This window comes from Stigmatopora nigra, chromosome 12 (genome assembly GCF_051989575.1).
Source record: "Stigmatopora nigra isolate UIUO_SnigA chromosome 12, RoL_Snig_1.1, whole genome shotgun sequence".
NCBI lineage: Eukaryota > Metazoa > Chordata > Actinopteri > Syngnathiformes > Syngnathidae > Stigmatopora > Stigmatopora nigra.
In genome coordinates, this window is record NC_135519.1 from 10,122,573 (window position 1) to 10,137,770 (window position 15,198).

General features: G+C 42.3%; 3 protein-coding genes across 5 annotated transcripts; 1 reads left to right on the plus strand and 2 right to left on the minus strand.

The window, feature by feature from the left end:
* Positions 1-118: 118 nt before the first annotated feature.
* abcg8 (ATP-binding cassette, sub-family G (WHITE), member 8) lies at positions 119-5,345 on the minus strand. 2 transcript variants are annotated; one of them, XM_077730224.1, is made up of 14 exons: positions 5,082-5,345; positions 4,821-5,001; positions 4,201-4,302; positions 3,973-4,120; positions 3,488-3,726; positions 3,213-3,345; positions 2,877-3,146; positions 2,653-2,803; positions 2,476-2,580; positions 2,204-2,403; positions 1,823-1,899; positions 1,271-1,538; positions 762-889; positions 119-627 (listed from the first exon to the last, which is right to left on the minus strand). In XM_077730224.1, exons 1-14 carry the CDS (start codon positions 5,084-5,086, stop codon positions 490-492), a joined length of 2,145 nt encoding a protein of 714 aa, XP_077586350.1. In that variant the 5' UTR covers positions 5,087-5,345; the 3' UTR covers positions 119-489. The 2 variants fall into 2 exon arrangements, with proteins under 2 accessions (XP_077586350.1, XP_077586349.1); XM_077730223.1 differs by having other exon boundaries at positions 2,476-2,583.
* abcg5 (ATP-binding cassette, sub-family G (WHITE), member 5) lies at positions 142-13,389 on the plus strand. 2 transcript variants are annotated; one of them, XM_077730225.1, is made up of 16 exons: positions 142-579; positions 783-898; positions 5,167-5,357; positions 5,579-5,700; positions 6,190-6,326; positions 7,258-7,356; positions 7,709-7,841; positions 8,255-8,394; positions 8,678-8,807; positions 8,880-9,093; positions 9,559-9,764; positions 10,780-10,918; positions 11,084-11,157; positions 11,237-11,348; positions 11,694-11,806; positions 11,879-13,389. In XM_077730225.1, exons 2-16 carry the CDS (start codon positions 881-883, stop codon positions 12,061-12,063), a joined length of 2,013 nt encoding a protein of 670 aa, XP_077586351.1. In that variant the 5' UTR covers positions 142-579; positions 783-880; the 3' UTR covers positions 12,064-13,389. The 2 variants fall into 2 exon arrangements, with proteins under 2 accessions (XP_077586351.1, XP_077586353.1); XM_077730227.1 differs by lacking the exons at positions 11,694-11,806; positions 11,879-13,389 and adding an exon at positions 11,383-11,584 and having other exon boundaries at positions 11,237-11,296.
* On the minus strand, positions 12,247-15,067 carry dync2li1 (dynein, cytoplasmic 2, light intermediate chain 1). Its single transcript, XM_077730228.1, has 13 exons — positions 14,977-15,067; positions 14,740-14,875; positions 14,623-14,657; positions 14,483-14,552; positions 14,174-14,262; positions 13,907-14,105; positions 13,767-13,835; positions 13,607-13,684; positions 13,456-13,535; positions 13,176-13,246; positions 12,991-13,088; positions 12,837-12,929; positions 12,247-12,383 (listed from the first exon to the last, which is right to left on the minus strand). The coding sequence occupies exons 1-13, from the start codon at positions 14,988-14,990 to the stop codon at positions 12,321-12,323; spliced, it is 1,095 nt and encodes a 364-aa protein (XP_077586354.1). The 5' UTR covers positions 14,991-15,067; the 3' UTR covers positions 12,247-12,320.
* Between the last annotated feature and the right edge of the window lie 131 nt (positions 15,068-15,198).

Sequence of the window (15,198 nt, forward strand, 5' to 3'; positions counted from 1 at the left end):
TATATATATATATATATATATATATATATATATATATACACACACACAAAACACTTATTTTCAATATATGCATATTTTATTAATCAATAGATATATACGAAGTCTCATTTATTTTTAATCACATGCACAGTACAAAGACTAGTAAGCCTTCATATACTGTATACAAACAATAATTTGGGCCAAGCACATCAAAATGGAATAGGCTTCTCTTGTTACTGTGGTGCTTTGCTGCCACCAAGCAGTAGACTGTTATATGGCAGTTATTGCTTCACTACTTAACAAGTTCATTCATTTTCTGAACTGCTTATCCTCACAAGGCTTGCTGGGGGTGCTGGATTCTATCCCAGCTAATTATGGACACTGGGCAGTTGTCCACTGTTACTAACTCTGTACATTGTTTCTTTCCAATAGATTGGTTTCCACAGAGGTGAAGCTGGCTAATTTTGCAATTCTTAAACCTTTGTTTTGGCGATGAGTTGATTGTGGGGATCACCAGTCCTGACTGGACTTCTGCTTGATGAACTTCAGGCAGAGGTAGTAGAGCGCCATGAAGACCAAACACATGGCCAGCAGCACCAGGTAACATGAGTACAGAGGATACTGATTCATTTTCATAGCCTCCACCACCTGAATGAATACACATAATTCTCTTGAGACATGGATTGGATTGCACATTTACAAACATAACATGAAAATACTGTATGTTTTTTTAATGACTTTTATGACGACATTAACATGAGAAGAGTTTTAATAGCACTTACATATATTCCATCCACCTGCAGGGTGAAGTTGCCAATGGAGATTGGATACTTGTTTCCTCTAAACTGGACCAGCAAAAGCCCCTCGAAGCCCCAACGCATGAAGGAGGCGTGAGAAAGCCATGAAGCCACTGGAAGAGGTAATACCAAATTTTAAACATCTTCATTCTGGCTATTTGAGAAACCATTAGCTATGTGGTGTGTAAACTACGGTCTGCGAGCCAACTCTGGTCCGTTGCCCAGTTTGTATTGGCCTGCAGCAAATTCTGAAAATATTAAATATGACATGCAGAGTAGCTTTTGTTAATGTCGACGGTCATTGTCTCCATATTTACGTTTTTTTTTATCGGATTCCGAACCTCTATTTAAAAAAAATGAACGTATAAGGATTTAAAGTTGGCCCTCGGATCCTTTGATTTGTCTGAATGTGGTCCACGGACAAAAAAAACGTTTGGACACCCCTGGTGGAGCGCATATCTTACTAAAAAATGTAATTTGTTACGTTTGCGTACCCAACCACATGTTCTCCAAGCTGATAACGAAGCCTCCGGTCAGGTAGAAGACCGTAAAGAGCGAGTTCCCCATGAAGGCAGAGGTCTGCAAGGTGGGCAGGGCGGCAGCCACAAAGAGCGCCATTGCCCGGCTGCAGTACACCATCAGCCACACTAGCATGAAGTTGAGGAGGAATCGATCCGGAGCCTCGTTCAGGCCTGCCAGCCAGTAGATAGGCAGCGCATAGACCAGAGTGAACACGCAGTGCTCAGGCAATTCCCCCAACACCTGGAGAGAATGCAAATGGATATTTTCACAGCTGAGCAAATTTGACCATTTTAAATCAAGTCAAATTAAATTTCAACTTTTAAAATTAGCTCTTTAGTAAAGTATAATTCAAATTCAACTTGAGGTTACAGCTTTTATTTTTCAGTGCCTGTTTATGGTGTATGCAGACTGTGTCCAGCATGTGGCAAGACTGCCCTCTAGCTGTGGCATTGTGTGCTTTGTGTACAGTTAAATCATGTTTATACAGACTGATAATTATTAATATAATAAAAAAGAATGATCACCTTAGCAAAGAAGTATGAGGTGACTGAGTACATGCCGTCCTCCAGCTCATGGTATAGCATAGCTCTCTCTGCGTGACCTAGAAAGAGCATTTAGAAACTTTTATAGCCTTACAATATTGTCACCTATCTGATATTTGACAATATTATTACGTCTAGGTTTTTGGTCGTGTTCCATTACCAAGGTTGATAATGGACTTTGGATTTCAAGACATGCTGGCTGCTCAAGTCATTATCTGAACAGTCAATCAACTGTATCATTTTAAGTGGAATATAAACTGATAACTATATTAAATTATATGGCATGCCTGAGGGCATTGAATGACATTGAACTTTAAACTTGATCAGGCATTCAATTCCAAAGTTCTGCATGTGTATCCTCACATTTGGCTATGACATCCAGCACCACAGCGAAGGGAGTGAGTGCTCCGATCATGTAGAGCAGTGCCACTGTGTCCTGGATGGACAGAGGCTGGTCTCCGGCACCGTAGTATAGGAATCCCACCAGCAGGGACATGAGCAGGGCCTCCATGCCGTGGACCAGTAGAGTGACAAGGTCTCGGTAGTCATTGTACATATGACGCCTGGTGATCAGAGAGATTGTTGGAGATATTTTCCCCAAATTTTGCTAGAGAGGAATGCCTGTGTGCACTTACCTTATGAGGATAGAAAACTGTTGGACTCTGCCTGGCAGTCGCTCTCTCTCTTTAGAGATGACGACGGCTTGGTCACCGTCTGTCTTGTCTGGCTGCAGCAAACTGCTGCTATAAAACAGATTTTATTGTCAGATTGATTTCTAATTAGGGCTGATTAAATGCTAAGAACCAAGCAACCTGTCCGAGTGTGTCATTGGGGAGCTGCTCTTCCACATGTGGTCATCGGTATCGCGGACATGTTCTGAAAATTGCTCTGCCAATACCCGAGCTCGCTCCAGACCCTGGGCCTCTTTCTCTGCACTACGACGGTCTATACTGATCAGGTCCACTGCCGAGTACACAAGAAGTAGCTTGTCAGTGGTGCTTTGAATTTACATGGTGAAGAAGGCACTTTGTCCTACCGTAGAAGTCTGAGGGGTTGCAGTAACGCGGGCACGGGTGACCCAGTGCGGTGAAATACGGTACCATGTCTCGAGCGGCACCGCAGTACACAGCGGAGCCCGAAGAGAGTAAGACCACCAGGTCGAAGAGTTGGAAGATGTCGGAACGCGGCTGGTGGAGCGACAGCAAAACTAGACGGTTCCCCCTGGCCAGGCGCGACAGCGTAATGACCAGGTTGTGGGCCGTGAAGCTGTCCAGGCCTGATGTGGGCTCGTCCAGAATCAAAATACCTGAAGCCTTGCATGGTTGGTTTCTGTCTAATAACTGAGACCCAGAGATTGAAAGGGTTTTCTTACCTGGGTTCCAGAGGAGTTGGACTGCAATGCTGACCCGCCTCCGCTCGCCCCCAGAAATTCCCCTTACGTATTCGTTCCCCACCCTGGTGTGGGCACACTGTCTCAGTCGCAGTTCAGCAATGACGTCGTCCACCTGAGAGAGCAAAACGACCAAAATTGGGTCAGGCCTGAATGGAATTCTTGTTAAGTGAATAATGTGAAATGTTTCTGTGATTAAACTGGCGACCAATCCGAAATTATGCTATTTCAGCCCTACTTGGTTGACCCCATGTTACCCGTTGGTCTCGCTGGGCCTGTGTGAAATGTGTTGGCAGTCTGAGTTTGGCCACGAAGGCGAGGGTCTCGCGCACGGTGAGGTGTGGTAGAAGGCGGTCGTCCTGGCGCACATGCGCAATGCTCTTCTTTACTAGCTGAGCCGTGTTGGGGCGACCGTTTATCAGAATCTGGCCAGAGGTCACACCGCCACCCTCATCTCGACATGTGATGATGTCAAGCAGCGACGTTTTACCGCATCCTGCAGCAAATCAGCCAAACATTTAGAATTAGAGGTACAATTTGGTAGTTTTACCAAGAGGGTTTGCCTAATCTTGTCATTTTCTGTCATGTTTAAAAAAAAAATTAAAATAAGGTTTATTTGAAAACTAATGATGTAAAATAAAACCGTAGCCTTTCAAATCATACAATGTCAGTTATCTTTTTTTACTTGGGTAACATAATTTCTAAAATGGCCATTTAAAAGGAGATTATTGTCAATTATTACCAGAGCTTCCGATGATGGCCAACATTTGGCCGCTGCGGACACGCAAACTCAGTTTATCGATGGCTGTCTGCCTGTCGCCTTTAATTTCCCATGGCAGTTTGAACTCTGACAACCTCTCGTACCAGGGAATCTGTGCTGCTGTGTCCACCTGTCATCACAGACAAGTACACACTTGGATCCTGCAGTATAGACAGCAGGCACGCACTTGAGTGACCTTGGTGTTGTCACCTCGTAGTGCAGGTTTTTCACTTCCAGCTGGTTGCAGTCACCTCTGTACGTAAAGTAGAGGCTGCTGTCCTCCTCTGAAGAGAACAACTGTGTATTTGGATGCTGCCGCAGGGGAACAAACTAAATTAGATTAGAACTTTATGTCATCTCATATTCGGGAAATCTCCTTGGTTGCATAAGCAAGACAGACACACAAGACATTGTTGACCTAGGTAAAAAAAAAAACTGGAGTTTTACACAGGAATTCCACAAGGTGGACCTTCTGCAAACTGCGACTGAGGTTAAATATGCAGAATCACAATTCCAAGATTATACACGCAGTCCCTCAGTAGTCTGGATCTGAAGAATCAACAGTAACAGAATACAACACCCTCAACTCCGTTTCCGGCCTGGTAAGCACAGGCACATCAAGGTGGTCACAATTTTACCATGAACATGTCTTTATCTACTTGTAACTTCAGTTCAAGTTCTTTAACCTTTGAATCCCCTGGTCCAAAACCCGATGGAGTTTTCTAACCCCGTTGTGAATGGATCAAGTAGTAAGTAGCCCAATAAAAAGAAAACAATATCACAAGCACATGAATTCTGTTAGGGTTGTCCAATTAGTGTCATTGACTCACCTGTGAGGTTCCGTTAGTGCGAGTGGGGCTATTATTTGTCTCCATGATGATGCAAGATGTGGGCTGATGTTTGTCTGGCCAAATGGTCAATGCACCCGCTATGCAATAACTCCACGCCTTTCCCCTTCTTTTTTTGGTCTTTTTCTCCACTCGTAAGGATATGTCCCGTTTTCCTTGCGTCCTGCCAAGGCAAAGTCTCTTACAAAACAATGTTCCCTCAGCTCACCTGTTCCATGGTGCATTCACGGACACACCGTTCACCTCATCTGCTTTATGCCAGCTTGGATCAAAGTTCCTTGTGATAAGGATGCATGCCCAAGAGATGTTTATGGCTCTCTGTGTTTAGTATGCAGCAAGCTCATGTGGACGCGGGTTGACGATGAATCGACGGCAATCGCTGCAGCTGGAGCGTCGCGACCAGGACCGCGGAGGCATTGAATCCTTTAAATTCTCCTCTGAGTCCATGAAAGATGGCAGAAAGGAGATGGGTGAGCCTCGATGCACCCTCAGTGTCAGCAAGATCACTTACACGGTCAGGTAAGCGCTGCAGTGGTCTACTTCTAACGTCACTATTAGTTGTCTACCCATACTGTCTGTAAAACTCCGCCTGTAAGTCCCCAACCATAGTAGCTGACCCTAAGCCTAGTTTGCTTTACAATATGCCATTTTAACCATTGTCATACCATTATCCCTCCTTTCTAAATTTCCATCAACAGATTGTCCTGACCTGATATTTTCTTTTCTCTGCTTTCTTGAAGTGAGCGAATAGGCCCCTGGTGGGACTTGCCCTCTTACAGGAAGCGATGGACTCGGCAAATCCTTAACGACGTCTCCTTCCACGTGGAGAGTGGAGAAATTATGGGCATCCTAGGCAACTCAGGTGGGATTCCTGGTACAATTTTTTTAATGGTAATGCTAGCAAAAGAGGTGGTCAAACTACTCCACCAAGGGCCACAGTGGGTGTTGGTTTCCATTCAAACCCATAAGAAGACACTTTTTCACCAATTTGGTGTCCTACAAGTGCAATCAGTGGTTTTCTGTGGAAATCTCATTGGTTAAAGTGTCTGTGCTGGATCAGTTGGAACAAAAACGTGCACCCACAGCGGCCCTCCAGGACCGGTTTGCCCACCCTTGATAGTTATTCGACTCGTAGTTCACTAGAACTCTTACATCTGATGACCCATGTGATGGAAAAGTGTCCTATTTTCGTGCTGGATGCAGTTAAAAAGAATATTAAGCATGTGAATATCTTTTTCACTGACTTTTCAGCTGGCAAGAATTGATGGGGCACTCAAAATCTTGCCGCCGAAGCAAATTGATGAGAAAAATAGTGTTCTTTTTGAAGTGTGTGTGGTTGTGTATTTCACAGGTTCTGGAAAGACCACGTTGTTGGATGCTGTCTCGGGAAGAATCAGGAACACTGGGACCCTTTTGGGTGAAGTCTTCGTTAATGGCAGAAAACTGGCAAGAGAAGAGTACCAGGACTGCTTCTCTTATGTGCTGCAGGTAATGCACGCCATAAACATTTGAACAAACTCTATATATATTTGGGTTAGTAAACTTCTCGAAGAAAGTCTCGCCAAGGGTTCCTCAATACTTAAATTAACTTTGAAATCCTCCGTGGCCTCCTCATATTCCCAATCTCACAGTGAGAGGTGCTCAAGTGTATCCAAAGCCTGAATTAAAAACGGTCTTAAAACAGCCCCTTTCAAATTATCTTCCCGCTTGCTGATAACAGACGCACACCCCACATGCTGTTCATTGACTCTTATGCCTTGTCATTAACTTTGACGGCTAAGCTGCAGATGAGGGCCCGATATGAGCACCTGATATTAAAGTCATTCACATGAGAGACTCTGTGGAAGAACGCAATTGGACTGTGTGTTAATTGAAGGAGGCATTAGGCTGCAGCAACATGGGTGTTCAATGTGAAGACCCTATGTTGATGCATTACATGACATGAACACATTTCATGATGCACTTCACCACCATCAAACACGTCCATATCATAAATCATTGAAATTCTGGACATTTTGGCATCCTAGGATCCTCAACAAGTGAAAAATGGAGAAAAACTGCAATGACATTTTTACCACATTCATTAACCAAAATAAAAACATTAAAAAGACTAACTACACAAAGATCACATTACTACAAGTTATTCCTGTTGATTGACTTCACATCCTTTGAGGAAACATACATTGTCATGTCATCCCTAAAGAGTTTCATCCATACATATTTAATCTCTTGTGATGCACCGTTTACAAAAATTGTAAAGTCACACAACACACTGGCACCAGAGTCCACTTCTCTCGTTCTTGCTCTTGTATTGGTGAGTTCTGTTCTCAAATGATGTAGTCGTCCTGTCAATGAACAAAGTGAGAGTCACTGTGTTTTAAAGAAATATTCTGTTTGTTTTTTTGTTTTTTAATACCAGAGTGACAACCTTCTGAGTTATCTAACCGTGGAAGAGACTTTGACCTACACAGCCCAGCTGGCCCTCAAAAAGCATTCTGCCCAAGCAATCCAAAACAAGGTTTGACTAATTTTGTACAAATGAATTCCAAATCAGACTTAGAATATAATATTCACGATTGTTAAATATAATCACATGTTGGTTAATTTAATGTAGGCAATGAACAGGTCCCTGTCTAGTCAGCAATCTTAAAAACAAGTAGAAGAAATTAAGTAAAACAATAGTTAAATCTCACAAGCTTTACCTTTGATGACAATAAATGTGTATTCCAATTTTGGACTCACCAAGGATTAAATGTTGTTTGTTGTCAATATCAGTGATTGAGTTATACAAGGAAAAATATACTAGTCTCATGCAGTATAAACATACTAATATGGAATGGTGTTTGGGTGCATTTCACATGTTTCTAAAGGTTTCAGCAGTCCTGGCCGAACTAAGTCTGACCCACGTGGCCCGCAGTGTCATTGGCGGACGGGTTTTTCCTGGAATCTCCGGAGGCGAGAGGAGAAGGGTCTCCATCGCCAGCCAGCTCCTTCAGGACCCCAGTAAGTCAGCGCTGAGGGAAAAGGGGTCAGGGGGCTCACTTAGAAATGCCATAAAGTGGACAGGGAAAAAATCAAGTCCACAGTTATCAAAAGGCAGAATGAAAAAGCACCAGAGAGCTCAGGGCTGGTTTTATCTTGTCTGGGGAACTCCACCGAGGACGGAGGCCCTCGTCCTCATCATTCAGGATTAGAAATACCGTACACACACACACACACACACATTGTGTGAGGAGTTCCTATTCGCTTCCCCTGCAATCAAGCAGAAAATGAATTAATCTCTGTTTAATTGTATTTTGCGAGACAATCTTTTAATTGTCCTCATTAAACTAATTAAGTCGTGAAGGGTCATGAGGGCTTATCCACAGCGACTCAAGTTTAAAAGTTTCAACCTGGCATGATGTCATTATCTGCAGGGGTGATCCTATTGGACGAGCCCACCACCGGTTTGGACAGCATGACGGCCAATCAGATCGTAGTGCTGTTGGCCGAGTTGGCCCGACGGAACCGTGTGGTCATCGTCACCATTCATCAGCCTCGCTCGGAGCTCTTTACGGTAAAAACACTGTCTAATGTCTCTCAGTTGAATTAAAAACATCATTTTCTAATAATAATGGTCAATTTCATATATATATGGGAGGGCTGGCATTACATTGGCTTTTTATGTTCTGTGGATGGAGATAAATGTCCAATCAATTTTGCCAAGGAGGTTTTTGCAGCGAATGAGTGGCATTTTCTATTCGCATCATGAGGTCAAAGGTCACAGGGCCAAAAAGAATGCATTTCTTAGACAGTGGTATGGTGTCTCATGCCCGATCTCTCATCATTCATTTGTGCAGGTGTTCAGCAGGATTGCAGTGATGAGTCGTGGCGAGTTAGTTTTCTGTGGCCAACCCAATGAAATGGTGGACTTCTTCAGCCAGTGCGGTTACGAATGTCCGGAATACTGCAACCCTTTTGATACCTACGGTACGTATGTAGTAGACTCGTACGTGCCGTGATCAACATTGTAAAAATAAGAACGGTTACGTCCCAAAACAGTTGACTTCACTTCTGTGGACACACGCAACAGCGATCGCGAGGCAGCTACCTTCCGCCGCATGCATGATATCACATGCTCCTACAGGACATCGGCCATCTACAACTCCATGTTGGCCAAGATGCAGGAGACTTTAAATGGCCAAAACAAGGCTGCTATCCCCTTCAAGAGCAAAGAGTCGCCTGGAGGCGTTGCCAAGCTGGCCGTACTGCTCAGGTATTTTTCTTTTAACCCGATTCCTTTTATAGTAACTACTTTTGTCGGATTCAATTTTTTAATGGCAGCTTTAATAAGCATGAATTATTCAAAAATGTAGTAATATATTGTTGTGGCACTCGCCACAGGCTACTACTGTATGTGTCTTGGGTTTTATTTGGTAAATTCAATCAACTACCAGCCAATCAATGAAAACGGGTAATGTTGACTTCAGAATCATACAAAATGAAAGCCTAATACACAATATATTAAGTCCTTCTTTAAGAGGTCCTACAAAAGTTGGAAGAAAAAAAAAACAATGATTTTCAATGGGATTTTGATACCATTCAAAGTATTTGATGAATATTGTATCAATATTCAAATATTGAAAATGTTATGATCAAATAACTAAAAACAAAAACTGGGCCCGGTATGCATATATAGATAGACACGCAGAGTATGTTATATTTTTTCTGTTTTCCACAGGCGGACCATGAGGAACCTGTCCAGAGATCGGATGGGGATCCTAATGCGTCTCTCTCAGAATCTCATCTACGGCCTTTTCGTAGCCTTTTTCGTCATGCGTTTGGACGACGATGTAGCTAAAGGCGCGGTGCAGGACCGCATCGGCATCATATACCAGAGTGTCGGTGCCTCGCCCTACACTGGGATGCTCAACGCCGTCGCCCTATGTAAGAAATGGCCATAATCGCATCCTGTTGATGATCACTTGTTGCATGGCGCAGTCAATCAAAAGTTCAATTGTGACTGCTTCTAGATAGAAAGCCTGATGAGAATATCTGCAAATAGATGCAGTTCAATGTATCACAACACATTTCAGTTGCTAGTCATTATGTATTCATTATGAAAAAAAAAATCAATGTAGCTAATGAACTTCCATATATTTCATTCATATTTTTTTCATTTTGGACTCCAAAAACATTAGATTGTAGAACCTGCATTTATGCTATATATATATTGCTCTGTCCAAATATAGACATTACAGTTGAGAAGTGCTTGCTGCATGCTTTCAGATATAAACGACGAACCTCAGCACCTTTTTAACCTAGAAACCTACACTTTCTATGCAGTTCTCACGTATGTCTTTTGCGTTATCAATGTCTGTTCACTATATGAGCCTGCCGGAGTTACTGTGTACAAGGTTAGCTTTTTATGGTGCTCCTTGTGAACTGAAGTAACCTCAGATTATAACATTGGACAGTGAGCCTGATTCAATACAATAGATTAAATCCAAAGGTCAATATTAATGTGACAGTACTGTAGATGCATCCCCTATTCCTGTATATCAGTAAAGACGCTTCATAGGGTCTTGCTATTTGATAATCAATAATAATAATCAGACATAGGCTTTGTCATTATCATTGACTCGACAAAAGCCTAATTGTCACCATACCCAGCTACGTATGATTGAAATTGGTGGTGCTTCTCTTGACGTGATGCTTCTGTTATGCCTTCCTTAACCTTGCTTAAACTCTTAATCAGCTGAAGAATAATTGTTATCAGTGAACTACATAGTCAGGTACTGCTGATATAAGATAACAAGACTTCACCCTCACCCAAACAGGCTGGTGGAGGATGTGGTGCTTATACATTGGATTTGTGGGCAGGAAAAAAAAACTGTCACTACAGCCAGGCTTGTATTTAGTTTCTAATACGATCTCACTGTTGCCTTTTTTTTTTTTGTAGTTCCCGCCTTGCGTGCCATTGGTGATCAGGAAAGTCAGGATGGCTTATACGGCAAATGGCAAATGTTCTTGGCCTACATCTTCCACATTCTGCCGTTCAGCATCATCAGCGTCTTCATTTTCACATCCTTCCTCTACTGGTATGGCGAGCTGCTGAAAGAACTCAAACTCTATACTAGAAATGTACTCATTGATACTAAAAATTAATGATAGTCCTTAATTATTGAGGGAATACGTTATTTTACTTTCCATTGGAGTCTATAATAAATGAGGTACACACTGACCCAACTTCTTTTCCTTTTTAGGACGGTAGGGATGCATCCAGAGACGTGGCGCTTTTTGTGTTTCACAGCCGTGGTGATGGTTCCTCACATTACAGGTCCCAGAATTACATCCACGCTGGCATCTGTTTCCCCAAAGCCATATTCTAATTTTGATAGAATGGCTGTGTCTTCCAGGAGAGCTTCTGACAGTGGTCCTCTTGGGGGTGGTCCAGGATCCTAACATGGTCAACACTGGTGTGGCTCTCCTAAACATAGCAGGGATTCTAGTGGGCTCTGGGTTTCTCCGGTACGATAAAAGTGCTTTTTCATTTTGTGTACAGCATCTGACTGCAATCAAATGATTAAGACACCGGATTAGTGGGAAGGGGTCCTATGGTTCAGCTGAACCAAGAACCAGCACTCCCTCTGAGAGTTTTGGTGTTATTTGTATATTTATTTATCTTTTGTGAGTGCCCTTAGTTCATTTGGAAATCAGGTGAGGTTGATTTGTAGTGTATAGTGAGTTCTGTGTGAGATGCTTTATTGCATTAATTGTTTTGATATGATCATTTTTTTCTTGTCTATTCTCTGTCATTTTTAGATGTAATGCTTCATTCTTTTCAACAAAACGTGTTTCTTTCTATGTGAACAGAAGCACGGCTCAGATGCCGATTGTGTTCCAATGGCTGAGCTACTTGACGTTCCAGAAGTACAGCTGCGAACTGCTCATCGTCACAGAGTTCCACGGTCTTCACTTCACGTGCAGTGAGTTGAGCCCAGGCGCAATTATCGTTACTAGTCCTCTGGTTGTCAAGTTGCTCTCCTGGTTTTCCACAGATCACTCCGGTCTCCTCCCAGAACAATGCCTTATCACACAGGGCGATCAAATCGTGGATGAAGGCTACCCGGGTGCATTAACCCGTTACACGTTGGACTTTGTGCTGCTCTACTCCTTCTTGCCTGCCCTCCTCCTGCTGGGCGTCATCACGTTCAAGATCAGAGACAGACTGGCGCTCCATTGACCGAACACAACTTAAGGTACACTTGAGTGCAAAAGAATGACTTAAAAATATATATTATATAGATGTGTGTTATGAGCAAAGAACAATATGTACTCCAATGCTTACAAACAGCTCCTGATGTTTCTTCATGTCATTTTTTTGTATATATTTGCAACACATGATCAATAACTTGAAAACACAATCTTTGAAATTTCACTTTATGTTAAAAAAAGGAACAAATATAGTAATATACAGTAAATACAGTTATTTTAATTGTGTTATGTGTCCAGTTCCAGGCCTTTCCAAGACTTTGTTGCATTTTTCTTGTATTCTTCCAACTCCTGCAGACACAAAATGCAGTTTTAAGAACCAAAAAAGTGAAAATATTCTGTGGATCCCTACAATTTCTCATGCCCTCAATAGATTCACTAATTGGTGATCTGAGGCAAATCCCAATCCCTGTTTTCGTTTTAGGTCTGACAGACATTTTTCTTTTTTTCCTTTTTCATCAATATTTATGTTCTTCACTCTTCTTTCACCAGTTTGATATTTTACCACAATGTTGTTGAAGCAGGCTTGGTAATAATGAATCCAGCCAGTAATGTTACAAATGACTTAATCCGATATGAGTATCATAAAGAGGCCTGAGGAAGTCAAAGGTAAGCATCACGTGACTCAGAGAAGTAACTACAGGTCGAGACTCATTATGCTAATCCTCCACAAACATTCTTTTGGACATTTTCCCTTTTTTTATGAGATTGTTATCCTAAAAAAAGAGTTACTTGTGTTGTTACCTGATCTTTCTGTGCCCGCATGGCGTCAATCTGCTGCTCGCTGTATTGCGGATCTTTGGCTGGATCTTTTACCTCCTTCTTCTCACTAGTATTCTACAAGCATAGGAAAAAAAACTGGATATTGTTTTTAAGTTTAGGCAGATAGACATCATACCTCTGGAGGGAAGATGCGCTCGTAGACTTTCATCCAAAGGTCTTTAGGGTTCCTTGCATGTAGAGAAGTGATGTCCACATCCGTCATGGGAGGAGAGCCTTTTACAGAGGAAAAAGTATGGTACTACTATAAATCAAATTATTTTATTGAATGACACCTAATCATTCCCTAGCTGCAACACTAACCGATTTGGCTGAGGGAGTCCGAGCCAGCTGGAATGATGAAGGGCTTAGTGGAGTCGAACGATACAGTCTTTCTGGAAAGAACAAAGCCAAAAAAACTCTGTATATTACTACAACTTTTAAGAAGGACATTTTCTCCTGTCAAAAAAAAGTTAAACATTCAATCACTGTATTTTCCTTTTCTTGTTTTGATTCCAGAATAGCATCAATATGCTCTTTTTGTTAACCTAAAAATATATGCCATCATAAATAATACATTAGTTGTATGAGAAAAGAAGTTTACCCCATATCTGCGTTGAAAGCCAGATGGGAGAAGAAGCTCTTGGTCTTGGACATGAGACTCTCAGACTTGATGCTGCTAAACTGTCGAGCAATACAAACCGCAAAATGAAATACTGCAATATGACTGCCGCGTACGTGATGAGTATTCTTACGACGAGTGAGGCGGCGTGATAGTGAGCGACAAAACGCAAAGTCTTGCACACCACTTTCCTCTTGTCCGACGGCAAATCCTGCAATAGATTCAAAATATGAGCCTTTTGCTATTTCTTTCCAAATACTGATTGACATGATGTATATAATTAGCCATTTTACCTGAAAGAGGTCATACTTGCTTCCAATGATGAGAAGAGGGACCGGAAACGGGCTGATTAGCTCTCGGTCCTATCCAATCACTTAGTGTCATTCCATGAGCAGTATTGATATATGTTGTAGTATTTATTGCATGTGCTTACTGGGTAGTCTTTAGGCAAGACACGTGCAGTAAAGGGTGCGGGTGCCCGATGTTTGGCTCCTGTTCGGCTTTTCCCGACTTGTCGGGCCTGAGACGCTCCTTGCTCGACGTGGAACTGTGCTGCCTGCAGCAGTGTTTCCAATGTGGCCCACAGAGCACATGGAGCAGAAAGATCCACCACCACAATGACGGACAGTGATCTGTGAAAAAGGAAGGTGAGGGTTGTCTATCCCGGCATGCCCTTATTTGGAGTGTTTGCGTGAGCTACCTGATGCTGGTAGCAGTGATGGGGATCTGCACCAGATCTGATAAGGAGGTTCCTCCACCCAGCTCCCACAGGTGGGCTATGTTTTTGGGCTAAACATGTTATGTGTGAAAAAGCCAGGTATAAAAAAAAAAGATGACAGCAAAAAACATTTCTTGACTTTTTGTATTGAGCATTTGGACTCATGAACCAGAATATCCGTATAAAAAGCTGATTTTAATTATCCACATTGCCTCTTTTGTTCTTTTAATCCACATGTCATCATTTCTTATAGGTGATTTTCACATATACTGCATAAAAAGTGTTCCAAACCGTGTTGTGTCCTGCTGCTCGCCTGCCAAACGTGTACTCCAAAGCCAAAGTGGGCTTAGCTGCTTCATCTCTGGCGTGTAGAGAAAGTAAATAACAATGTCAATGCGTAATTTCATGTACTAATAATATTTAGTACTAACCTGTCGAGGCATCTGAGAAGAATAGAAGTTTTACCCTGTCCATAAGAAGGATCACGGTTGATTAATGAGCAACACATTGCTCCAAAAAACTTAATAAATAACATAAGAAAAACGTACCCCAGCCTTGCTTCCCATGAGAAAGACGGTCCTCTCTCCGGCTGCTTCTCCCCCTTCAGCATCACCGGTGTCTTCACCGTCCCCGCTCTCTTGACTAAGGACCTCGGCGGCTGCAAGCTCCCATAACTTGTCAGTGCTGAGATACACGACACAAACAAGTCATTTTAAAATCAAATGTAGCATATTATACACGAGCAGAAGACAGACCAAAACAAACTATCAAAAATGTTTTCTCACTATGTTTTTGCCATTGTAGAGGGCACGTTCAATCAGATGATAACATTGATCCAGCAAGACAAGAAGGCGCGTGAACGTTGTCATAGTAACCGACGCACAATACTGACGCACTTCCGCCTTTTTTGATTTCGATTTTTAAAAATTCAAATGTTGACATTATCTGTTACAGCATCAATACAAAATAATGAAGAATAATCAAAATATAATACACCCTTACAGTGT

Excerpts from the sequence above, each read along its gene's own strand:
- abcg5 (XM_077730225.1), top strand. Across the intron at positions 7,357-7,708 it reads CCCAAGCAATCCAAAACAAG|GTTTCAGCAGTCCTGGCCGA; the intron begins GTTTGACTAATT and ends ATGTTTCTAAAG. Across the intron at positions 11,349-11,693 it reads GTGGGCTCTGGGTTTCTCCG|AAGCACGGCTCAGATGCCGA; the intron begins GTACGATAAAAG and ends CTATGTGAACAG.
- abcg8 (XM_077730223.1), bottom strand. Across the intron at positions 3,346-3,487 it reads AGGCCCAGCGAGACCAACGG|GTGGACGACGTCATTGCTGA; the intron begins GTAACATGGGGT and ends TTGCTCTCTCAG. Across the intron at positions 3,147-3,212 it reads CCAACTCCTCTGGAACCCAG|GTATTTTGATTCTGGACGAG; the intron begins GTAAGAAAACCC and ends GCAAGGCTTCAG.
- dync2li1 (XM_077730228.1), bottom strand. Across the intron at positions 13,685-13,766 it reads GCAAGTATGACCTCTTTCAG|GATTTGCCGTCGGACAAGAG; the intron begins GTAAAATGGCTA and ends AATCTATTGCAG. Across the intron at positions 13,089-13,175 it reads GGACTCCCTCAGCCAAATCG|GCTCTCCTCCCATGACGGAT; the intron begins GTTAGTGTTGCA and ends CCTCTGTAAAAG.